General features: G+C 41.2%; 1 protein-coding gene across 14 annotated transcripts in view; it reads left to right on the top strand.

The window, feature by feature from the left end:
• MACROD2 (mono-ADP ribosylhydrolase 2) overlaps positions 1-26,438 on the top strand; it is an 869,250-nt gene that overhangs the window by 757,544 nt on the left and 85,268 nt on the right. For all 14 annotated transcript variants that reach the window (XM_065059857.1, XM_065059852.1, XM_065059851.1 and 11 more), the window contains one exon: positions 23,358-23,439. In XM_065059857.1, coding sequence (XP_064915929.1) covers positions 23,358-23,439 — 82 coding nt within the window. The remainder of the gene's footprint in view (positions 1-23,357; positions 23,440-26,438) is intronic.

The following is a 26,438-nucleotide window of genomic DNA, read 5'->3' as shown; positions in this document are numbered from 1 at the left end:
TGCTTACTCAGCCTGGAGTGAGATACCAGACTAGAGGTAGCTCACATTTTGCATTGTGTTGGAATAGTGCATTTTACAAAGTAGCTAGAATAAATATCAATGAATATCATTACAGAAAGGTGCTAATTTGCTACGTTTAAATACTTAATTTCCGCACACCTCTTCACAGGATGCTGAGTGTCATGAACTCCAGAAATCCCTGGGTTGCAGTTAGTAGCTCACAGCCAGTGCTGGTTGCATTGCCCACAGTGGTGTAGAAATCACGACACCTGAAGCAAGGGTGGGAGGAGAGAGGATGTGACTGTGTATAGCTGTCAGGATTTTGATCTGGAATTATCCTGAATCACAAATATCAGATATTTAATTTGTAGACTGGTTTAACTGTTAACCCAGCCAGTGATGTAAAAGCTAGGCAGGCTCTTTTGGCCCATATATTTACTGGTGTAAAATTGTAATACTCATTTCTGAAGCCAGACTTAAGAATTTTCCTTAAAACGCTGAATTTGGCCTGTGTGGTTCCAACCAGAGCGGTTCTAGTAGTTCCCTTTCCTTTGCCTTACATCGGTCTGGAGTGATGTGGGATACGCTTTAGAGGCGCCGTGCAGGACGAACATACACAAGCCTGCTTGTCTGTTAACCAAATTTAAGCATGCACCTCCAAAGTACCTCTTTGAAATATTACTCTCAATTTAGGTCTTTGCTGCAGGTGTCAAGGAACAAATTTCAGATCCTTCTTGTGCTGACATTTGCTCTTGGGGAGAAGGAAATTAGATTTCTACTAGTCTGAAACCAGAAACAAATGTTAGAACTGAGAGCAGTTTGTTTGAGCCATAAGTTATAAGACTGCAAAAATAATGAAGTTGGTAGCAGAAGCTGCTTTTTGCCCTTCTGCTCAAGAAAGCTGATATGATTCCTTCTTTATCGTCCAGTTTTCTTTTTTTCCTTTTCCCTAATGTGTAAGATAGAAGGAAGGACTTTTTCTGATTGTAATTTCTTGCTTCGGAATTGTTGGTCTTTCCACATTCGCGTCCGGCTGATGCTGGAGCAGATTCTCCTTCCTTTCCATGCAGCTCAGCACAGAGGCTGAGGGAGAAGCTTCTCCACAATTTGCATGGCCAGAGCGTGTTACAGGATGGGGCTGGTTTTGTACCTAAAGAGAAGCAAAGAAATGATGGTTATGCAGGGAAGCTGTTCCACAAAATGGGAAAACAGGGGCAGTGCGGGTAACGTCAATATGTTATGAATTAGGAGTTTTGTTCCTTCGATCACATCTAAAATAAAGCTATAGCTGCCTAAAAACGAATGGGGAGCAATACGACCTGCTTTTATTGAACAGAAAAGAAAAAGGAATTACAAAAAAGAAAGAAAATGTTAGAAATCCATGTCTCATCTGCACGTGGGTCCTTTAAAGCAGTGTTAAGTTTCATAATTACCGTTTGTTCTCTGAGAAAAATTGTCCAGTCCAGCTTGTACTTGTCAGGTTGGAATTAGTCTACAATTCATTGAATGTTAAAGGGCAAGTTTAGTCCCAAGGATGGGGTTTTTTTCTTTGTCTATTATTTGACCTACAGGGGTACATATGTCAGAAATCTTGTTAGCATATAGGTAACAATGCTTCCTTCTCATCGCCTCATCCTAGGGGCTGATTTTCGTAAGTACACATTTCTGCCAGGAGATTTAAATACTGTGTTTTTCTTCTCCCACTGAAATTCATTATAGTATATTTTCAGTAAAATACACAGCATAATATATGTTTTGTTTTTTCAGTAGTTACTCTAATTAGTCCCCAGCCACAGGCTCAGAGCAGATGATTAGAGAGAGCATAAGTAACGAATCTTTAAATGTTCTTTAACTGTTAGGAGAAGGCTTTTTTGTTTTCCAACAGATATTTCCGTGGTACCAAATGATGACAGAATTTTCTGGACTTAGCCAGCAAACAGATTTGATGTGTCTCTTCAGAGATGCAACCCTGGATATTGGTTCTGCTATTTCTTTTTGCAAATCCTGCAGCAGTATCATTCTTCTGCTGCTGTCAAAACTCAGTGCTTTGACTTTTGAACTTAAATATGCTTTTAGAAATAGCTGATCTCTGCTGGAGCTTTCATTTTTTCAGTCGACCAATGACTACGTCCTCACACGGTGACTGGCTTAGCCTTCATGATCCATATGATGACTGGGATTTCCTGGAGTTCATGGGACAAACAGGGAAATGCGGTATAAATAAGTGGAGAGAATTTTTCTCTGCCTAATTTGGTTTTATGGACTAAAATCTGTTGTGGAATCTGGTTCATGACTGCCATCAAAATCTCCAGCAGCTTCAAAATAATAGTCAAAAGCATCAAAGGAAGAAGCTTGTTACTACCAGAGCTTCTGAAAGCACATCAGATAGGTGCTTTGAAATAATTCAGGCTCTTCTGAATATCTCAGATTGATGCGTGCATTATCAGGTAAAATTATGATAGTCCTCAGAGATGATGCAGTAGGAGGAGACAGCAGAGTTTCTCTGGTGCTCTTTGAAAACCTCCCTGATTTCCCGTAGTCCCTGAAGGTGCTGATCCCTCCCACGGCCAGATTGCCGGCTCAGAAACACCGTAGCCGCCTTTGGGCCCCCACACCCCTGCTCTGGGCTTTTAGGGCTCAGGCACTTTCATATCCCCTCCATGAATCACAGCTTCTGAGTCTTTTTGACATCTGCTGACACTCCTGCCTCTCTTCAGTGTGACCTCAGACTGAATTGCACGCTTGGATGTGTAGGTTTCAATGGGACGGTTGCCTCTGCAATGAAATTGTCCTTTCTGGCATCAAGACTTTTCCCCTTGTTACCTTCTAGAAGGCCAATGTATAAAAAATGTTTGTTTCTCTCTTCCTCTGGCCTTGTGGTGACTTTTACAGGACTGTCATCCATAGATAAGGAATTTGTCTTAGTTTAATACCTAACCTTCAGAAGGGAAGTTTTCTGGCCCTTTGCAAATTAATACTGAAATATTTTTGGCCTCTCAGCCTAGTACATGCATATTATCACCATTGCAAGAGTATATACACACACAAAAATACGTTGGGTTATTTTTAAAGTGTTTTCAGCACTTTATAATTATGGATGACTTCATGTCAAATATCATAGACTTGTTTATAAGCAAAATATTTTGAGCAATCTAAGGAACCTTGAAAAGCTGATGTAGGATGCTTTTTAACAGAACATGTGATGACTAAAGGAGATGATGAGCCTTGTAGTGCTACTAGCCAATATTGCAGTGAGCAAGGTGTGGACAAGGTGAGAGATATATATGCATCCATAGCTGCTAAAGCACTCTGATCCATAGGTTGAGCAGCCACTGGCATCAACATAACCCCTCAGGTTACTTCACAGCCCCAGCATTTGTGTAAAGAACAATCCGGTCTCCTACCGATTACACCTCGAGGTTTAATACTCTTCTCTGGGCTCTCTGTATGTTCCCCAGATTAGTTTTTTCTTGTACCTGGTATTTCTTTTCAGTGTCCCCACTGTGTGGCATCACCACTTGGCTTTCCTGGTGGCAACGTGGAGCCACATCTGCCTGTGGTCGATCATGCCAGGCACTAATGAAGTTACCAAGCAGGACATCAAAAGCAGGACGTTTAGGTCATCTTAAAACTCTCCCACTGTGCCTCTCTGAGAAGAACAGCAGCAGAAGAGGTTGTTTCGGTGCCTTTCTGGCACAGGGAGAAAAAGCACTAAAAAGGCTGTTGACCACCTTCAGGAGATTAATGAATCCTTGGTGGAGAACTTGGATATAAATCTGTTTATAGGGCAAGTGAGGCAGAAGTAGCCAGCCTCATGCAGAAACAAACGGGGGCAGAGGCACAGAAATATCCCATTCTTAGGAGAAGTGCAGATGGAAGATGACCGTTGTGCTTTTTGAGGTAAAATGGGATATTAACAGTAATTCAGTTGATAAAATTGGCCAAGAGATTATGACATGACTGCTTTGAAAGGTGGGGAGAACCACGAGGCAGCGGCACAATAGCAGCTCGGGCAAGCAGGGAGTTACCAAGAGTTGAGTGGATGGAGCCGCTGCCCAGGGCAACGGTGAGGAATAGCCAGCAGCTTTGTTGGAAGTTACACAGTAAACACTAAAGGATTTAGGAACATGTTTTTTCTTCCAAGGAGTCTTGAGGGGCTATAAATAGTAAGGGATAGGTAAACGGTAAAGTTGAATGAGAAGTTGTGCACAGGCCAGCACGTCATAGGTATGACTGTCCTGTGCTGGAAGCACCACGTGCCATTAGTTTTGGGGCCCCACCAAGGTAAAGAGGTTGTTAATCTGGACATATGTGGGTCGTGTGGACTTTGCACAGCAAGGAGCAGAACATTGCTTCTGATAATGAGTGCTACTCAATACATAAATGTATTCACATAGCAAAAAATATTGTGACTGTATTTTAAGTTGATACTTCAAAAGTAGGCTGAATGAAGTAAGGCAAAGTAATGTAAACATATTTATGCATACTCAATATAGAAACATTCATTTTCATAAGCATACATCAGAGGCTCAGGGACAATGCTGTACGTCCAACAGATAGATGTACCTTCAGTGTGATGTTCAATCCATGGTTTTACTGCTTTCCCCTCAGCTACTTCAAGTCCATTAAAAATCACACTCGTTAGAGTGTCACTTGACAACACATCAAGTGGTTGGCTTCTAACAATAGTGTTTTACTGAAAACTGAAGTGTATATATTTAATTTAAATGAATACTGCAAAGTTGTTAAGATTATTTTATGAACACTTCTCACCAAAGCAACACAGCTGGGAGAAGGAAATCTAACACTTAAGTGTTAATGTCTGAAAATTATGCAGAATTATTTAGCCCATTAGCTTGTTAACCAGGTGCTCCTTGCACTTAGCCTTATTTTCTAAACTCAGGCTATGCCTAATATTTACTTGCAGGTAATGAGGTAATGTTGTGAGATGTAGAGGACACCTAATTCTTTCTTGGACTTCTTCCATTTTCAGGCTTTGGCAGTGTAACAGCTTGTCAGAGAGAGACATCTGGAATGTGATTGTTACTGGAGATGGCTGAATATGTCTGTTACAGCTTGCTTTTTTTTTTTTTTTTTTGCACAGGAGATAGGGGGATTTGTCCATTTCAAATTTGTGGCAGGTATCTTATTTTCCTAGTTAAAAGCAAAAGTCTGTGGAAAATGCTGCCTCTCTTCCATTCTGTCCCTTTCATGCCCCTGGATTGGGGGCAGAGACGAGGTTTTGGGCTGAGAAATTTTACCTTGGGATTTATAAAGAGAAGTATAAACCTTCCTAGAAAGAGAAGACACAACAAGAAATCAGTTAAAAGGTCTGTCTGCCCTCATGTAGGTTTTCCTTTGTTACCATATCTGAGCATCTAGGAAAGGCTTATATTTCTCAGTACTCGTAATCTGGCCTGAAATCATTTCACTTTATTCCAACGTTTGTAGAATACAACTTATTTGTTCATCTTTTCCAGTCCACAATTGTCCTTTTTTGAGTCAAGGCTGAACAGAGTCTCAGCACAACACCATAGCTGTTCTTTTCATTGGTCCAGCCCTTCTTGTGCCACACGGTGCTGCCTTTCCAAAAATACAGCTTGATTCCGCTCCCCTTACATGCATCAAATAGGCCTGAGCCCTGTAAACATGGACACTGCAGGAGTTAATTTAATAAATTAGCTGTTAGCACATTCAAAACTTTCAACCGATAGGGTGTTTTTCTGCAGTGAGGGAGGAATTTTCATCAGATCAGAAGTCGTTCTAATCACTGCTGTGAGTTACAGCTCAGGAAACTGCCACCAGTGTTATTAGCAGCAGCTCCTTAGCATGCCAAGGGAACAGGGGGATCGAAGTTTAACCCTTACACTGCCCTTGTTTTTCTAATTGGTCAGCCAAATGAGTGCAAGAGAAATCCATTCATAGGCGCTGTGCAGAGAATCAAGCTATTTTCTCTTATAATGGAGGTCTCAATCCTAGAAACCCGTGCAATCGAAAGGATTATTTTAGTGCAACTGCTCTTGGTACTGAGAGTCAGACCCAGAGGCAGGAGATCAGCTCGGATACCCCGTATCTGGTTGTATTTGCTGCTCTATATTATAGGCTTTGCAAAGCAGCTGTAAACAATGTGCCTGTTGCATTCGATAGGATGTCGTTGTTGGAAATAGATTCCTGCAGGATTAGAGGTGCAATCACAGTGCCTGACTCTTGAGAATCTTCTGAATAACAAGTCCTCGTATTGATTTCCCTTTATGGTGAGAAGTCAGGCGATCAGGGGAGATGGATATAGATAAGCACATTTCTACTTAGATGAGAACTGTTTTGGGTCTGCTGAAAATCCCATTGCTGTGGGAGAGAAAATCCTCGGTTGCTTTCCAAGCTATTAATCTGTTTGTGATTACTTTATTAAAAATTCCTCCGCTGTTCTCTTAAGACTGTCATTTATAGGGTTAACCACACAATTATCTCCTGCTATTTGCTAGCTATTTTTGTTCCTTTTTATTTATTTAAACAATTTGCCGTCAAAGACTAAGTGATGCGTTTAGATAATGGCCACAGGTAATTGCTCTAACAAGAGAGTCACCAGTGAAATTGCTGTTTTAATACCAGCCTGGGATGACCATTCCCTGCTAGACTGTAAGGAAAGCAGTGTCATATGGCAAACCTCACCAGTTTCAGAGGAAATCATGAGAATTCCAAGCAGACAGGAGTTTAGCAGCGAAAGTCAGGCAGAAACCACAACTATTTCTTTGTAGGAGCTCCAGCTGTGCATTAGGTATAATATGCCTGGGAGTGGTCGCCTCTGTAAATGGAAAACAGAAGGGGAAACGCCGTGTGCCTGCCTGGCCTCTCTTCATGCTAATGAGAAAATCCTTGGCCCGCGTTCAATCGGTGTTGGTGTTTTTCCTGGAAGGCGCGTCGGGCATCTTGCGTGGTATATAATGCACAGCGTCTGCCCAAATGTAGTTTATGAAGTGTTCTGCGTATATCTGTTGTTAAGAGATTTGGCATTGTCTATTCGGCTTTAGAAACAGCCCTCCCCAAAGAAGCCCCACCAGAGAGCAGAGACCCAAACAGCCTCCCAACACATCAGCATTGGTAATTCAATACCACCACGCCATTAAATAGACAAAAGAAGTAGAAGGGACCCCACAGCTTGAAAGCTATTTTGGTCTGTACCAGAAGTCTTTGCTTTGGAAAAGAAAATATATTTGTTAAACTACTTAAGGAGTTAATCTTCAGGCACTGAAGGCAGGGTTGACATTAAGAAAAAAAAAAAGTTAAAACACGTGTGACAAGACGTTTTTATTCTATCAGGAAATTAAAACAATAGTTTGTAAAAGGCTGATGCAGATTCAGCGCTGAAGAAGAACGAGGCCCAAGGGGGCAAATCCTCCGCCCTGCAAATCAGGGATGCTCTTGCAGTTTAATGGGAGGTTCTGCCCTTTCCTGTTTGCAGACTTATGTGAAGAGAATCTGGGTTTTTCTGCCATCTTTTATTATTGATTTCTCAAAATTAGAAGTCTCTTTCTAATAGAGAGGAGGCTTAAAAGCAATCAATAGTGTTTATCTTAGGAGACAGTAGTTCAAACTGCAGTGGAAGGTGGTGTAATTCACCCTTTCCCTTGTTACTGATTGTCTCATATAGGGTAGTACTTCACAACAGCTCCAGGTTTTAAGGTTGTAAATCCCTTAATTTTGCACTCACCAAATGTGTTAAGAATCATTTAAAAGTGTTACTTGGGCATTTCTGACTACATCGCCCTCCTCCCTCCCTCATATTCTGCTTGCAAATCACTACAACTTAACTATGTGATTTGTATTGGAAAGATTGGTTTTTTTGGTTCATTTCACTTTATTATCTTTCAGCAGAGCTGTGACATCCACTTAGATATCTTTACTGCAATTGTTTCTTGATGAGATCAGATTGCCCACTGCAGCTATATCACAATAACAGTAAGATAAAATTCAGGCCGCCTTGCTTCCTTTTGATGAGCTGCGGTCGCCTGGCTTCACAGGGGAAAGAATAGCACATAGAAGAATGATAAAAAAAAAGTTTGCAATCAAAATTGCTTTGGATTAAGGCAGATTGAACCTTTTAAATAAACACAACATGAATAACAGGGCAGTAGACCGTTCTGAGTGTTACAACGGGGTAAGGAAAAAGTAAAAACTCCTAAACCCAGCGATTTGTGTACTTGTCTCATTTCAACAGAGAGCACGTTTCAGTTCCTCTGATTGAAAATATTTTTGATAGCTACTTTCTGTTGCCAGAACATGTTTAGTAGCAGGCTTTAAAACCTGTCCATGGTTGTATTGTTTACTGCAAAGCGAAGGTTTTCGTTTTGAGTTGTGCTGATCCCAGCTGAAGGAATCCTGTCTGCAGCACTTCTCCGCTCACCACCTCGAATCATGGCCTCTCAAATCAAACAACATGCTCTCCCAGGAGCTTGCAACAGGCAATATTTTTGAAGTTGTTAACTTTCCAGGTGAACTTCTCAGGTCAGGTTGAAACCTCATACGAAAAGTCCCACTGAAGGCTTCCATGGCAAAAGGCAGGATCCTCTCAAGATTATTTTGGAGTTTTCTTGCCACTTTCTTCTTAGAGAAGGAAAGGATAGTGGTAGCTTTTTGAGAGTGAGCTGCAGCTCTGTGCCTGGCAGCATCACTGCAGCAGGTCCCCTGTATCATTGGTGTTATTCCCTGATGCCACGTTACAGGCTCCAGTGGAAAAGCTCTGCAGGGCAACAAAGCCTAGAAATACAGATCCAAGTTGCAGTATGTCCTGGGGCACACGCTAAGAAAAAGCACAGCAGAAAAAAAGCTCATTCCCAGAGCTGCTCCTTCTGCTGCCACTTCAAACCCTCAGAGCCCCTTCTTGGATGTTTCAGGAGAGAATGACCTGCTTTACAAAAAAACGCCGCCTCTCTTTTCAGCGCAGTAAAGAGAAATAACCATGCAGAGATGCTTATATACAGATAACAGCAGGAGGGATATGGAGCGTTGTTTTTTTCCATGGAGGCAGAAGTGTGCAAGAGTGGTCACGGAAAGCGTGACCCAAGTCCCCTCATAATCAAAGGAGCCTGACCGAGTTCAGTATGAACAGGTCAGAGCCAGAGCAACCTTGCAAATCATATCGGGGAGTTTCAGCTGGGTCGTGGTTATTTCATGTTCCTGTGCTCCTGAAGAATGGATAGTATGGTCTATATTGTTGCCAGCTCCTGTGATATTTGAAATTTTTCCTCAAAGCCTGAGCTTTGGAGGCATCCAAGATGCGGTTTGTTTTTTGTTGGTTCGTTTTGGTTTTTAAACTATTGCATGTATGTGCTTTTAATATGTTTCAGTTTTTATAGTTGGAAAACACAGGTGAAAACATTACCTGAGTTCCTAAAACCTCAGAAATTACAAGGCAGAAGAGATACCCACAATCAGTAGTTTGTGAAATGCCATGATCTTTTTTAAGCTGTTGTGACTTTTTTGGATGGTTAAGGCTGCAAATGTGGTGTTTACAGCAACAGTATGTTTTCAGTTCTGCAGACAGAATGAGGCACGTGCTGACCAAGCGCTGCCTTAGTTCCACAGAAGCTCAATCATCTATCACTCCATAGGGATCTCTTATTAGTAGGCAGAGTTGCCTTCTAAGAGGAAGGTGCCATCTTAATTCTGTACGATAATCAGAAAATAATGAAAGTCTTCCTCCCCCAAGAAAGTATCATCTTGCCGTGGATCAAGAGTCAATTCAAACATCATATAACATCCCTTGAAAACTGGCATTTGTTGGAATGGCACATTTGAAATGTTATAGTCATAGGACTTCCATTATATGTATTATAAATCCACATTTTAGAGGGTTGTAATTTAACTGTATACAGTCATTCTGCTTTGAAACTTGGCATAAAAATCATGGCCCTGGAGCTTTTATTTTTACAACAGAAAATACGTGAGAAAATTGATTTGGCTTTTCAGAGATTTAGACGTGTTCAAGTTGTTGTTGAGCACATCGTACTTACAGAGCGAAATCTTTTGGTGAGTTACCATGTACAAGAAAGTGGAGCTTTGGGTGGGTGTTATGTGATCCACAGCAAGTAATGATTTAGTTGCGATAATCATAAATAATGCAAATACAGGGACATGCTGTGTGAGTTTTAACACGAGACTGTCGCACGTCAGAGCCAGGAGCTAAATCAGCCGGAGTCAGCTCTGAGATCAGCTTTGCAGATGCTCCGTGAGTACTCACAGGCTGCGTCTGTAGTGAGGACTCTGAATGCAGCCGCTCGTCTGTGTAGGTGTTAATCAGGTCCTGGCTGTGTAAGGGGGACAAGTGCCACTAATTACCCCAGCCATGGGTTCAGGGACTCCCTGTCCTCTTGGTGCTTGAGGTGTCAGAGAACTGGAATTGGCAGGAGGTCTTGAAAAGAGGCACCTGGTAGACTCATGTCTGTTATTGGAGTTGATTGTTTTAGGTGAAATAGTTTATTTACAGTGTTTGCAGGAGATGTGCTATTATTCTTTTTTGTTTGTTTCTCCTTCACCTACAGCCAATTAAAGGGCTGTCGAGAATATTATATAAGTCTGTAGCTCATTGAGTAATCTGGAATCCTGAACTGTACAGATTTTTAACAGCAATAATTACTGAACCTGGAGAGCAAGGTGCCAGACGAAAAGCAGCCCCACTCCATTCACAGCAGCCAACTCTCCTCTGCCCTCCCTGTGTTTTTCTTTTTTCTGTCTGGCTCGAACGAGGTAAAGGTGTTGCTCGGTGAGTGGGAGCTACTGAGAGCTCACCATGGAGCCAGGCAGGATAAGAGCAGTTGCTGAGCAATATTTCCAAGCGGTTCATCTCCCTCTTGACAGCCTCGGTCCGCCCTTTGGCTCAGCAGCTGCACCCAAGCAAATGCTGGTCCTGCAAGGCCACACGATGCTGGGAACCACTATACGATCTCACCATGTTTACCTTATGGATAAGATGCCCCAGAGTGGTTTGCAAATATAAAATGTTTCATCTTTTCAAAGTCATTTGGTTTAAATATCCTTTCTTTCTGTTCTTTCTTATTAAAAGTCACTAAATTAGTTTCTCTATTGCCAGTGGAGAAAATAGGTCCAAGCTTTGTAGATCAGTGTTAACCATATTAGATATTTCTTGCTCCTTGTTTTTCTTTCTCCATTAGTTCAAGAATGAAAAATGATGCTGAATAAATATACTTATTAGCTATAAAGGGTCTAGTATGGTAGTGGTTAATAGGAGTTGGGTGTGGTGTATTACAGACAAAGTTCTTTAAAACTCTCTAAATCTGAACATCCGGACAGATTTGTAGAAGAGAAATTCTTGGCTAGGTTAATCCCACACAGACTAATATATAACATGGATAGACATGTGTTTAAACAAGTACAAGGCATGCATAAAATATCTCCTGATTGGAGAGTTATAACAATGATGGGAGCATATCACCACCGGGTCAGCTAGGAAGCCAAAACCTTTGGAAACGTGGGGCTGACCTGACTGCAGGTGGTACTCAAGCCAGCTGTAAGTCATCGTTGTTCTTATTAGCAATCCAAACAAGAGAATAGTGAAGTTGTGTTGTTTTTTGGTTATTTGAGACTTAGATTTCCTCCATGAATGTGATTACAAAGAAGCAATTTTGTGCAAGGATGGGATTGCCAAGCTTATTTTTTTTTTTCAAGGATGAAGCTACAGATGTGCTTACAGGTATAAAATGTGGCCTTGTGAAGGTTCTCTGCGCTCTCAACTTGGGAAGAATAGTCATGGTCATGGCATCTCTTCAGTCACAAAGGATAAGAGGGGAGAAAAAAAGCCCAGACAGAGGGTGATCAGAGGGGAGAAAATCACAGCATGGGGATAGATAATGATGATACCATCTATTTCTTACATAATGCTTTTCACCAGGAGATCACAAAATAATTTGAGAGCAACAGCTTTCAGAAAGGTGAAAGGGAATCCCAGTTCTGTGTTATATCCTTAAGCCTGTTGCATCTTGTACAGATCAAAGGGAGGGAGTTAAGTCACATTCTCAAATGTTTTGAGAAAATGAGGAGAATACAATAAAATGTTTGCTGCCTCACTAGGCAATGTTAATTAAAAGGCAGTGAAGGCACCTTATACCTGATATTATATATTGTGAAGAACTCAGTAATGAAAGTGTTGCAGAAAATGTCCAGCTGAAACCCGAACAGGACCATTTACAGATGTTTTATGAAACACCAGTGCCAAATCTTAGGTTAGGTTTTGGCTGTGGACCAAAAATACTTTCCAGAAGAGGTGATTATTGTGTATGATTCATACAGTGAGTCCACATGAGTAAAAATAATACTGCTTAGCTCTCAGTGTTCAAAGTGCCTTTACATTTTCAAAGGGCTGTGCAAACATTAGTTAATTAGTGGCATAAAGTATGTTACATTTTTGCACATTTAGCATTGACATTTTGACAATAAATTATTTTGGAGACTTTATATTCATCAGTGCATTTAAGCAGCTCCTATAAATTGTGCTAATGTTCTCAATAGTGTTTGGGCAACATCTTAGTAATTTAGATGTGTTTTATCTTATGATGAGCAGATAGAGCGAAGGCTATCTGTAGATAGCAATGTACCATAAATAAGGTATCTTCTAGTCCTTTCTAATAAAAAGTAAATCTGTGCTTACTCGTCTCTGTGGCTCGTACACCCTGATCCACTGCAGAAATAAACACACTGGTATAAGTCAGAAACCACTAAAAGCCATCATTAGCGTTCCAGCTGTGGAAACAGCACTGGCCAGAAGATGGATTTTGTGGGACTGGTATACCTAAGGCCAGACATCAGGACTTGGTAAAGCACTGAACATCTGCTGGCCATTTTCAGAGAGCTGTCAGCCTATTACCATCTATTAAAATTAATTTAAAAGTGATCTTTTAGAGATTAATCTCTTTTTTTCCCTTCCTGATTCTTATGAAAAATGTTGGCATACAGTTGACATTTATATCCCAGCGGGTTATCTTTTTTTTTAAATAACCTATATTAAAGTTGCAATATCCTCCATGGAACCCATTTGTCAATTGTACCAAGCTGGCTTAATGACCTTTCACGTGGGGCTGTTTTGGCTGAATCGCAGACCAAGCCCACATGCCAAATCTATAATCACATCTGCTCTCAAGCACAGATCTTCCTTACTGGTCCCAGTGTCCTAGAGGCGCTGAAGTGCAGCTGTTCCCCAAACTGACCCAGCCAGTGGCTCAAGCCTTGGACTTCTCAGAAAATAAGTATTTTATGTCCAGTTTTCTTGTCTTACTGTTCCTCCTAATCCCAAGAAACACTGCAGACGTTGCGCTGAGATCATACAGACTACTGACTTGTTTTCTTTCAAGATGATGGGAATCAGCCATTGTGAAATCTTGTGAAAATAACTCACCACTCTACAGTCTGTCTTATTTAACAAAAACATACATTATTTTGTCGCATCTACCTAGGTATCTCAGGCATGGATAGGCTGTAATTTTGACTGTAAGAAGTGACTTTCTACATAAAGAAAAAAATGTGTAGGAAGGAGATAAATAGATTTTTAAAAAACCCCAACACCATATACTTTACCTGGCATGTATCTGACATGCAGTAAGTGAATGATCCTGCGTTGATCTCCTTTTTGGAAGATAACACTGGAGTGAGCATCCTAACAATGGAAGTGGTTTTTTTCTAGCAGTGCTGGAAACTGAATAGCTTCAGAATACCTCTCTGCCTGTTTCTGCCTTTTTCTGATGGTAAAAAAGCTTATCTCTAGCATTAGAATGAGAGACGTACAGTATTTGAGAAAGTCAGCCTTGTCCTTTATAAATGGTCTTTAATAGCTTGCATTAATGAGTTTAATTTGATCTATAAATGACAGATAACTTAATCGTAAAACATTTTCTTCAAGGAGAGAGATAAGGTAATATTTACATAAATGAGATTCAGTCCAGGTTTTAGTACAAGCAGTGGTTTCAAAGCTGTTTCAAGTTATGCAATGTGGCCTGTATTCTTGGGAAAGCAATTTATGATTTATTTTTTTTTAACTTTCTACACCACTGTTATCTATACCTATGTTTTCCCTTGAATAGAGAATATACGGAGGTGCTGGGGAGGCGAACTTCCAATACGTTGCAGATGATCACAGTGGTAGTGCTGCTACTACAGATTAATTGAGCACTCTTCATCCCTAAAGGTGCAGTTTTTATGACACTTCTTGTATTTTTTGGGAATGTAGCTGTAGTCAGGTAATGTTGGTGTTCAAAGTGCTTCTGTCATCCACCCACCAGTGTGGGAAACGCTTGGCTGCGCTGATCCAAAACACCTTTGAAGTCAATGGCTTTTGGATAAAGAGTAACTAACATGAACTTTGATGTAGGATGAAGGTGAGATGATTAAATAAGCGATAGCAAAGAAGGGAAATACCCAGAGCTGTCAATTGCATTAGGTTTGAGGGATTTCTGCATCAAATTGTGTATTTTGCATGGCTTTCTGAGGTGAAACCTTCCAGGTTCTAGGTGCGTGTGTAATTTTGTATGTGAGAGTCATCTGGCCTCTTTTGATAGAAATACTTACGTTGAATTTTAAACCAACTTTGTAAGATCAAGCCAGATTTCTTTCCTGTGTCAGTAATTTAGAACATAACATGAAAAGCCCAAGTGATAGCAGTCGACAGTTGTGAAGCACCCCAGCCCCAAAGTGAGGTAAAACCTTTGCTCGACCTCAGTGAGAAAATTGTTGCTTAGTTTATCACAACTGCAAATACCCCCTGCCTGGAAGGCAAGGAGGACGTTACATTTCTATTTTCAAGCACATTCTTTTTTCTTGAGTGGTGCATTGTGAGCAAGTGGTGCTGATTCTCCTGCTGGCCCTGGTAAGGGCTGGAAATTATATTGGTAGATATTACGTGGTACTGCAGCAAAACTGATAAAAACATCAGAAATACAAGGATTTTCCAAAGTGACACCTCAGCCTCAGGGTATCCAGCAAAGAGCTTTTGGTGTTAGCAGAACACGGCATCTTTTAAGAATTAGTCTACCATAGGCTGGATGCCCAAACAGACTTAGGATGCTCATAATCATTAGGAACTTCGGGGTATTTAAGTCCAAATTGTACTAAAAAGATACTGCAATATTTATATTGGGAGGTAAAATGTGGTGCAGAAGGTTGGCCTGTGGGATTACAACCCCCTGCTTGATTGTACGCCACAATACCATCTTATTCAGCAGAGATCCACAATGAGCGTATAATGATAACTTTAAGTAAGCTGACGATTTATCTCCTCAAAAACGCGTGGTTGTTGTAAAACTGCCGATCAGATATTTTCAGAGTACTATCCTTCACAAGCCCTTATTTAACGCAGTTATATTTGCATGCGTACCCTCTCTTCACATTTGCCATTTGTCACTGAGATAGCAAATTACATTCATCAGAATCCATTCATTCCCCCAGTTTCGCTGAATACAGGATTATCTTGGCTGTGTCAGCTGCCCTATGACTGGTAACTGTGAAAAATGGAGGTCGCCTTCAGATATTCCAAACATGTGTCTTCAAAGGACAGTAGGTATTAAGCTGGAAAAGATTAATGGGCTTTATGTCATTGTGTTTGTGTGGCATAAAAGTGAATTGTGCAGATTGATGGATATCTTGGTAAAAACAAATGCATTTTTAAACTACTCTCTTGCCCCTTTCCTGACAAGTTTTAGTGACCATCAAAAGAAATATACTGTGACATTGCCTTAAATCCTGGGCTGATTTTACAGGTTTTTTCACCCTTAGGAAACTGAAAAACTTTAAGTTGTTGGGCAACAACCCACACGTGGACTATTAACTACTAGTTATTCTTTAGTCTGTCTGTGTCTATATTAGCACTACCAGACTATCATGTCTTATTTGTTATATAAGCATGCAATATGTAAGTAACTGGGACACATACAATTTTGTTGCTGACCATTTGTAAATTCCCCAGAAAACTTTGTCATAATTTCTTATTTTAGATCCAGATTGCTTCTTTAGGACAGCCACTCTGCTCGTCTGGCAGGTGATTTGTTCACACACAAAGAAACAACAGCTCAGCACAAAGAGTCACCAGGCCCAAAAGGGAAAGCTCTACCTGTCCTTGAACAATACACTCTATTAAAAAGGTATAGAAGGCACAGAGTGGATTGTCTGAAGGAAAATAAGTAACCTTTAAAAAATAACCGATGTATTAGGGAAAACGAGTTATTGTTATTGATTCTCACAGTACATGAGTACATTGAAAGGCTATGCCAGAAGACAACTGGTGGTGTACAGTGAAGCTTGTGACCACTGATAGGATATTTTTTTTCCCCTGTAGTATTTTTTGCTTGAGAGAGAACAGGAGAAAAAAATCCCAGGGTCCTGGTCTAGTTCTGCTCCTCTTGTTCTCTGTGACCTTGGGCACATCAAATCTCCACCTGGAGGCAGAGATCTATCGGAACTATCACAAAACTGTAATGCCGACCTGTGTTTGAGATCCGAGGGTGAAAGTGCTTCTCCGCTGGAAAGTGTTATGGTTTTTAATGTGTTTCAGACACATGGAGATAGGCTTGCGCTCTAGCGATAACTGTGGTCGTATGTCTGGCAGTGATACAGGGAGTGATTTGCCCTCGTCCATTGAATACAAGCAGAGCTGTAGGAACAGGCACAGTAGACAGGGAGAGACATTCTGACCGTGTTTTACGTTTATCTGGAGTTTCGTTGCTAAGTGTGTTGCTACTGCTTTTTGTTTTAGAGGCAGGGATTGCTGCAAAGTATAGCGTACTGTTCCTTTGGGATGTTGTTTGTGTTAATATTTTAAACTTGTAATAAATTTCTGGGTTTTTTTGTTGTTATGGGGGTTTTTGTTTGTTTTGTTGTTCTTGTGGTTTTGTTTGGTTTGTTTCATTTTTAAATTGCCTTTGGACGTTTAATTATCTCTCCTAGCAAAGTAAGCATCCCATCATGAAGCAGGGTATTAAATCACTAATAATAACTTTCTGTTTCTGTTTTTTAACTTCAGTAAGACCACCACAGAAAACATTCCACTCTTATTTCTGATAAGCATAGATCATTTTATAATTCGTATGTTTCATATCATTTTTTCTTTCAATGACTGCCTAAGCAATACGATAGTTTAAGTAAGAGTTGCTTTTTCACAGCTGGTCCTCAGCGGGTATTTGCTCTTGATGCGATATCGTAACGTTCCATTAATACCAGTACTTGCAGGAGGTTCATGGTAATGTGGATTTTTATTTAGATTTTTTGCTTTGGATTCAAAGAATCTCAGGACTCTAATCCATGAAAATCCAAGTCCTTTTTCCTCAGAGAGTATGTCATTCTCCCTCCACCAGCGGGACTGAGGGATGATCTAGAGATGGCATGTCAGCCTAAAGCTGGGCTCCTTGGGGTGGCTGCAAGTTCAATAAACAGGAGTGTGTTTTGGCTCAGGTCTGCAGTGGATTTGAAGCTGGGCCAGGTGTAAAGATCTTAAGGCTGGGTGAATTGCTTTGTGGACATCATCACACAGTTCATTGATTGTCAAATTCACTGTATCACCAGTCTGACACACCTGCCCCGCTTAAATCTTGTTAAGAGGATGGATGTGGCACCGAAGCTTTGTATTTTCCATAAATACTTGACTGAAGTTCTTTCTGAGAGTAATTCTGCAATTATAGACCGTGATGTCATGCTGAAAGGCGCAGACAGAACTAGACTCTATGCTTTAGTGATTTCTGTGAAATTAATAAGCCTGAAGGCTGAATTTTAATTTACAGTGCTGTGAAATGGATAGTTTTTATAGGGCCTGAATCATTCACCTTTGGAAGGAGAATGTGAAAACTTCTGTCTTTGACCATGGCTCATTCCCAGTTTGGGTGCAGTGCTCTCTGCTCTTTGTTTGCAGTCGGGCAGACTCCTGTCTGGACAGCTGGCCAGATGTGCACGGTGCTCAGGAAAGCAGTGCCTCTGGCAAAGTGGATCATGGCTGCTGCAAGGGATAAGTCAGATGCCTGTGTTATTTTACAAAGCTGGTATTTCCATCTGTTAGTTGGTTGCAATAGGATTACTGGAGGATCAGGTTGGGCAGAGGATAGGCCGAAGGGGGACTGTCGGCATCAAGAACATCGTTTACCGGTACTTGAAGGGGACAGAAACAGATGTCGTTCTCTTTGAAGTGTACCTCTGCCTGTCGTCAGTTCAAGGTGTCAGCTCGGTGCTGGGCAGGGAGGAGCTCTGGCAGAAAACTAGAAAAGAGGGAGGTGGAAAATGGTGTCCCTGAAGATAGAGAGATGTGGACTTAGAACAGCAAAGTGAGCCTTTGCTGCAGAATAGAAGAAATTTTACCATGTGCAGGGACCTGCTAGGACACTTGTAGCCTGATCCTGCGGTGCATTAAAAATCTCTTCCTCCTTATTCTTTGCTTCCCACAATTAAGATTTTGATTCCAGGAGGGCATGCCTTGGAAACCTGACTTAGGTGGCCTTGTTCCCTCTGGTCTCTATCAGGGAATTCTTGTCAGGTAGTGAGAGCCAACAGGATTGCCTGAGCAGCTGCAGTCCAAACAGAGGGAAAATATAGGATTTTGGAACAGTTGAAGGTTCAGGACTGCTTCCTTACAGACACAGTAATCAAGACTTAATGGGTACAGACAGCTCTGAACTGTGACTGTTAAGGATAAGTTTGAGAAAGTATTTGAAGATTTAGAGTAATAAAATTTGAATATCAGAATGAAATTTGAATATCAGAAGAATTCTTAAAGAGGCAAATGTTATTTCTGTCATTACGGAGTATAGGCGCCAATCCAAGCACACTGAAGTCAATAAAAAGCCTCTGTTTGGCTTCAGTGAGTTTTGAATTAAGTCCACAGAATTTTTGATAAACTAGGAATGTTACAGCAAGCTTCTGGTGTTCACCATCGCCTTATGACAATATGTCCTGGTGGGATCAGGCAAGGGTGTTTCATAAAAGGGATTTGCGATGCATACAAAGAGCAGAAAACTGCTTCATTGTCTTTGTTGCTTGTTACCATTAATTTGATTTGGGGTTGGGAAACAGTTTTTGCAATTCACATTGTTTTTCTATTGTGTATTTTCTGGTAAGATGTAAATTATGATGAAACTTCTTGTCACATGTAATAAAAAGCAGTCGCTGCCTGCTGGGTAAGTGTCTTGGCACTGGGGATTCACATGAAATCCTTGGGATTGCTGAAATGCAGTTGGGTTTATTTTCATTGCAAGTTGTTATTTTGTTAGACACGAGGTGGCAATGACATCGAAACACTCATTAGATAAAATAGTCTAGAATGTCTTTTGATCTGTTTTCTGCTTCAAATCTGTGCTTGATAATACGCAGCTTGGTACCTGGGTACACGTACAGCTATACATGTGACAGTTTGGCATGTCCTGCAGATGGTGCTTGGCAATACTTCTTTGGAGCACAGCTGAGCACTACTGTCCCCTGAACAGAGGGAAACTAAGTCAGAGGAACTGGACAGCCTGCCAAATGCCACAGCAAAAGAGCTGAGATAAAAAAGTACATTTTAGGATCGAAAATGTCTCTATAAGTACAGCTGTAGAGTATGAACGCCTCCTGCATTGGTGGCTGCACATGCAGATGTGTGCTTAGACATGTGGCGTCCTCACCCACGAGGGAAGGGTCCTTTGGGGAACATGGTGGCTACTTCTAGTTTGCTGGGAAGGCAGGGCTTTTTTCCTGCTCAAAGGATCCATAAAAAAAAGAATGTAAAGTCGCCCAAAAGTGTCAGCAGGCTCTTGTCTTTTCACCGTTCCATGGTGTGGTGACAGAGCAGTCCCTGACCACTCACCCAACCTCCCATGGAGCTTCTTCTAGACCATTAGTGGTCTATGAGTGAACTAACCCAGGGTGCATTAACCCACCAATAAACTTAAAACTCACTAGATGCAAAGTGCTCCCAAATTCACCAGGGGAAGAAAACAAACAAATCCCCACTGAACAAAAAACAGCAGGAAATTTTTGTTGCTAGCTTCTTTGTATTAAGATCAACGCTGCTGCTATTAAGACCAAGAGTATTTTTATACCCAGTGGAGAGGGTTGCAGTTCATGAGATGTGGCTGTATCGTTGTAAAATCCTGGTGTTAATGACTGACTCTGGGTCTGTTCCGCTGCAGAACAGCCTGAGCCCTGTGAGCCGTGCAGAGCCCCAGAAGTTCGCTGAACCTTATCAGGTGCGGCTAGCAAAGCCGCTAGGAAGGTATCCCTCTCAAAATTAAATGGAGCCTGGCAAAGAGAGAAAGGCCCAAGGAAAGAAGAAAAAAATAAAGGAAAATATATCTAAATAAATTAATGTGTGTGCAGCCTGGGCCGTGAAGCTGCCTACTAAGCGAACAGCTCATGCAATTTAACTCCCTTCTTCCTGCGTTGCGGTGCTCTTGATTTGGGGGTTCTTTGATCCACCTATTCATAGCTGCGAAGCGAGCAGAATTTAATCAGGCTGTGACAGGGGATGGTTGATTTTTAATACCGGCCTCTAAAAAAGAGCTGTCGATCAAGGATGAGCTTTAATACCTTCAACTTGCAGCTCCTTTAAACTTCTGCTGCAGTCGAGTGGTGCTTGGTCAGCTGTGGAGGAGACGGGCATCTACAAAAGGCGCCGGGGGCTCTTTGGGCACCCTCGGGGGGGTCCCTGGAGATACTCCCTGCCCTCTCTAAGGGGCGACATGAAATGTCTAAAATCGAGTTGGCATTTCCTAGCCACATGAGAGGAGAGATTTCTTCTTTGAATAAGGAGCGGCTTTCCTAAGCGTGCATCCCAAAAGGCCTGCCGAGCTTTTGTGAGGTTTGGAGTCGCTTGGATTAAACCTTTCCTTATTGTAGCTGGAATGGGAACGGTGGGGACAGGAGTTACTTTCTATACCTGATTTCCAGTTATTTTAGCCGGGGATGTTAGATAAAATAGTCAGTGACTGGCAGGATGATAGAATATGGTTTAATTTCAGGTTTACTATCTGCCAACACATGCCATTCAATCAGATAAACACAGGATTTCAGCTGTCATCACAATATCTTATGCATACTTAAAAATAGAGCACTTTTTCTCACAGGAAGAAGAAATTGAATAGTTTTATATATAGGATGTGTACAGTCAGGAGGCTAGAAATTTTTAAAGTCTGGCATTTCTAGAGAGATTCCCTATCTTTAAATTAAGGAATTATATTAGAAGTAGTAGAAATTATCAGTACTGCAGAAGTTTTATCATTGTTCACTGCTCAGAATAAATAAAAGTAAATGGAACACCTTGAGAAGTTGTACTGTATAAAATGAGGGAAATGTCTGTATTGTTTACAGCAAAGGATGTGAGACTATAGAAAGAGCAAGACAACTCAGAATTTCTCTGCATGGTAATGTAATCCCTCCTGTGGTTTATAAGTTTCCATCCTTGGTCTTTTGTCTGTCCTGGTTCTCCTATTTGGCCTATCACTGTGATGCTTGAATATCTGCTCTGCTCAGGAGGCAGAGATCGAAGACGACAATCTGGCATCACCCCAGCACTATCCTAAAACAATTTTCACAATAAATGTAATTTAAGCATTCACTGTCTAAAGCTTCCTTCCTGAAAAGACACAACTTTACTTAGGTGGAAACTCTGATATAGGTAAAATGTGACACCACTTGCTGCCGGTGCTTTGCATTATAAACTTGTGAGTGCACAGATGAGTATGGCTTTTGGGCTTGAGCACTCAATCGGTATTTCGGTTCTTTATTATATCCCTTGTGAAGAGAAGCTGATGACATGGCCCGGCATATTTTTAAGGTCTAGCCTGGTCTGTTTACGAGGGATGCACAGAGCGGCTTATTTCTGTGAACATCACACAAGCAGGCAGCAACAGGCGGTTTTTTGGCTTACGAATCTGCCCCTGTGCTTCCCCGGCAAGCAGCGGCCGCCCCGGCTCTGCCCTGCTGCTTTCTGTCCTGCTCACAAGCCTCTTTCTTCCTTAACACCCACATCACCTGGACCTTCAGTCTTCTATTTCCCCCCTAGTTTGCTCTTTCAGGTTTTGTAGGCAGCTTTGATTCAGAGATGTCCTTGTTAGCAACTACAAGCGCTTTCCTTCTGTATTCTACCAGGCTGCTCCAAAATGAGCTTTAAAATGATGTCCTGAGCTGCTCGACATAATGGTGTCTTTGAAGCCATGACTTGTACTTCGCTTCAAAAAGCAGCTCTAGCAAAAGGACAGCATTTTCTACTGAAGATAAGGGAAAGAAGGCATTTTTTTGAGAGCGCTCCTCCCGCTGGTCTCCCTGTGGGGGGTGAGACTGGTGCGTTTCCTTGCATGTGCGAAGGTGCTCTTGAGGAGCTCTGCTACAGCTCATCGGCTCATTGCCCGTGGAGACGCGAGGAGAGCGTAATGCCAGCCAAAATGCTGATTTTCCTTTGCTTGGGTTTCATCCTTTACTGGTTAAGCTCTCGTGCACTTAGAGAAAAACTTGATTATCAGGTTGCAGGTCCCTCAGCTCAGCCGTGGGAGGGTCTTTTTGACTTCCAGAGCTCCCTCCTGGTGCTGGGTTTTGGTTGCGGAGGCAATTTGTACTGGGCTATGCAAACAGGTAAAGAAATAGCAAGGCTAGAGTGAAGTCCAGCGTGGGTGTTTTTCAGTCTTAAAGGCTCTGGAATTCTCATTTTAATTTTGTTTGGCTTTTTATTTGGTCTCTTTTAGAAAAGCCTTTCACATACAATGATCTCCCAAACAATTTATTTGAAATCATTGGTGGGTAGCACATACATTATGGGCTGTGGTTTCATTGATATTCTCAACCTTGCTAAGTAGATGGCATATTAAATGTTTTATTTACCCTGTGTGCTACCTGTCATCTAATCAGCTTTTGTTTTTGCTGCATTCTGCTTGTATTATAGCAAGAGTAAGTGGTTTCATGTAAATTAAAGCCACATGAAACCTTTTAAAGCCATTTTAAAATACTAAATGGTTTTGCAAATAGGCTTGTCGGACAAGGATTGGAAAAAGAGCTCTTTCCTTGTCCGTTTACTCTTTTGTATGCTTATTAAAGCCCCCCATGTGACTTTTTCATCAAACATTGCATCCCAGGACTCATCTAGAATGCCAAAAGTCATTTATACTGTGCTCAAGAGTAGTTTGCGTAAACAGGAGGCAGTTAACAAAGAATACAGTTGTGAGCTGCGATTGCAAATGTTATTTTAGAAATTACAACACAGATGCACTATAAAGTCAAAACATGCCTCCTTGTGATGTTTCCTTTCTTGCCTGGAGCATAAAAGCGTGTTGGCTTTAAAGTGTCTTTGCTTTTATTATTGCCAGTGTTCATGATTGCCATCATTTCACTGTGAATAATTTTGTTTCTTACAGGTGGATCGTATCATCTTCTGCGTCTTCTTGGAGGTTGACTACAAAATTTTCAAGAAGAAAATGGGCGAGTTTTTCCCTCTAGGTAGGTATGCTAATCGAGTGCCGTCTGATTTTAAAATATGATGCAGCAAAAAGACAACAGTTGGTGTCCTTTCTTCTTTCTCTGGCTAAGCCAAATATTAAAATGTGAACTTTCTTTAAAGATCAGCTGCACAGAGAGGTTCTGATCCTGGACAAATGCAGACATTTAAAATTTGGGAACCAGCAGAACTACTTGTGATACTGCTTTTGCAAAATCAAGGCCCACTTTTGCATTCTCAGTACAGCCAGTTGCTTCGTTCTCTGCTGTATTCTTATCTCCTCCAGAAACCTGGGCCATGGCGCTGGCTCTCTTGACTGTGAGAAGAAAATTATTTGCACTAATGTGTATAGCTCCCAGTGTATATTGCTTTTCCATGCACTTTGTGCATGCTTTGCTCTTTCATTAATGATGCTGGTGGGGTTTCTCTGGGTCTGAAAAGATACCGCAGGGGTTAGAGCCCAACTGTGTCTGAATGAGAACTTTAAACTTGAGCTGTCCCTGTGCAAGAATGAATGGGAGAAAGATGGCTCTCACTGGAGCACTTGGGAAATGTTAGCCATTCATCTTATGTTTCACACAGGAGGTTACTTTCTAGAATTTAAGAAAACCTGGTGGATAGTAAATTTGTTAATCCCGCTCCCCTGCCCCCATGTGTCTGTGATTTATTTTTATCATATATCATTAGAAGTCTGTGCTCCATATCTTTATCAACCCTAACCTTCTCCCATTTTATTTTGCTTTCTATGATATCAGTCCTACAATATGTGACATGATCTGGATTTTAGTATTTTGTTTTATCCCCCCATTTCAGAAGTGGCAGTCAATTAAATAATCCCCACGCTGTCTGTTTAGTGGAAAGGGTCTTTGAGTAATAGGAAGCAGAGCTTTGGTGTATTGTGAGTCTCTGTTAATTCTACAGCACTGTGTTGTCACAGTAGCCACAGTGGTTTTTTGCCTTTTGCTTTGGCTGGTAGCATGGAAATGGTGATGTTTCTGTTTCATCTCACTAGAACAAAGCTTTTCATAGACGACTTTGTAATCTCCAGTTTGCAATGACTGGCAGCTGAAATGTAAAGACCTATTGAATTATTCAGGTGGCACAGAATGGTGTCTAACTGCTTAATAATATTTTTGTCTGGAACACATTGAGCATGCATTCCAAAGGCTGCATTGGTGTCTAATCCATTCATTGTGTGATTTTATTTTTTTGGCCAGTGTACCCCAACACATAGGATAAAGTGGCTGTACTCTGGCTCTGTCCCTGTCCTTCACATTAAGCCAGAGTAGACTATAGTGTCAGTTTGTCAACAAATTAGAGTATTAATGCTCACCTTCATCATTAAGGTCTTTGAAATAATGGATTAAAGTCTGGTATTGTTGTTGTAAAACCCACGTGGGTTTGAAAGCCTGAGAGTCAAGAAGATGCTACAGAGCTGAAGCATGGTAAGCCCAAAGGGGAAAACAGAGGAACATGGGAGATTTATTTCTTTTCTGGGGTTTTCAAAATCTGTCATTGTTGAACTCCTCTCTTCAGAGAACCTGTGTGGTTGGATGTCATGTTATATAAAGACTTAGAATTGCATTATGCCATGTTAGGTAGATGATCAGTTGTACCGTAGTTCTAAAAGTATGTTTATTCTCATGCATAGAAAGTTTTGACAGGTTTTTCTTGCTTGAATTAAAACTGGCAATGTGATATGTGACCATAGAAAGATGGTCATGGTGGGAACCCTATAAGGTGCAGCAAATCCAGTGGTTTGCGACTATGTGACTATGCAAAAAGCTGATCCCGCTGATCCACAGACAACTGTCCAGAGAAAGATGTTTTAGTTCTCAGCAAACAGCAAATTTGGTATAGATTGCTAAAAGATCTCAGGACCAATTTTCATAGTCTCCCTGCTGCACGTTTCTCATAACTAATGATTCTGAATACCAGTTGATATGCCTTAATGATGGTGGTTTGCAGAAGGACCTGACCGCCTACTGGCTGGTGAGCTAGAGCTTTAAAAGGAACCAGTTTTGCACCTGAAGCTTGATCCCTGACTCAGTGAGGGATTTCCTGTGATCAGGGCAGTGGTTAGTGATTCAGGAGATCTGATTTTAATATCTTATATCACCATGGATGTTTGGTATGTCCTTGTAGGAGTCACTTAGATCTTCAGCTTATGAGGAGACAGGGAGAGGCGATGAGTGCTGCTCAAATGAGTCTCCGTAAGTGTCCCTGGAGAAATGATCAGTAGCTGTCTCTCTCAGAGGAGTGCCCTAAAAATTAGTGCACAGTCTCAGGCTTACTTTGCCATCTTGATACTTTTTCACAGGGTACCACCTCTTCAACAGATGTCAGCTGAAGTCAACCCCATCCTAAATTGCCTGTAGCCTACTGGTGGGAACATCAGTTGAAGGTCCAGATGGTGATCTCCAGAGAACCATCATGTCTGCATCTGCTGTTTGTTCCTTTTTCCTGGTTTCTTGTGAATTGCCACCCGGATTTAACATAGTAGACTTTGATGAGTTATCAGTAGCTTCTCCTGCTGGAGGGATATTCCGTTTCTCTGTAGGACTGGTTTCTTGCACAGAGAACTTAGTCAACATGGCTCTGTGTCAAGGAATTAGCAACTATCTCTACCTTTGGCAATAAATTCCTGCTATTTAGACTGTGAAAGGAATTGCCAAAAGTCTGGTGTTATAGTTTTGTTTTTAAGTGAATCTATTAATGGAGTGAAATGGGAGTCTTTAAGAATAGACTTGCCCTAAATTTAAATTGATAGGACACTATTTGAACACTCACAAGAGAGAATAACACTGAGATATTGCTTTAAGCTTAGAGAAAAAAACATCGAGACATTTTTAAAGTGTCTCACATTCTGAAACATTATGAAATATGTCTGCTTTAATAGATGTGGACAAAAATGCTTAGAAAGAAGAATATATTCACGGAGTTATATACATAAATAGTTATTACTTTAAACCCAGTGCATTAATAAATCCGAAAAGACATC

This window comes from Columba livia, chromosome 3 (genome assembly GCF_036013475.1).
Source record: "Columba livia isolate bColLiv1 breed racing homer chromosome 3, bColLiv1.pat.W.v2, whole genome shotgun sequence".
NCBI lineage: Eukaryota > Metazoa > Chordata > Aves > Columbiformes > Columbidae > Columba > Columba livia.
The sequence above is the reverse complement of the archived record's forward strand: the minus strand, read 5'-3'. Positions and strand labels throughout refer to the sequence as shown.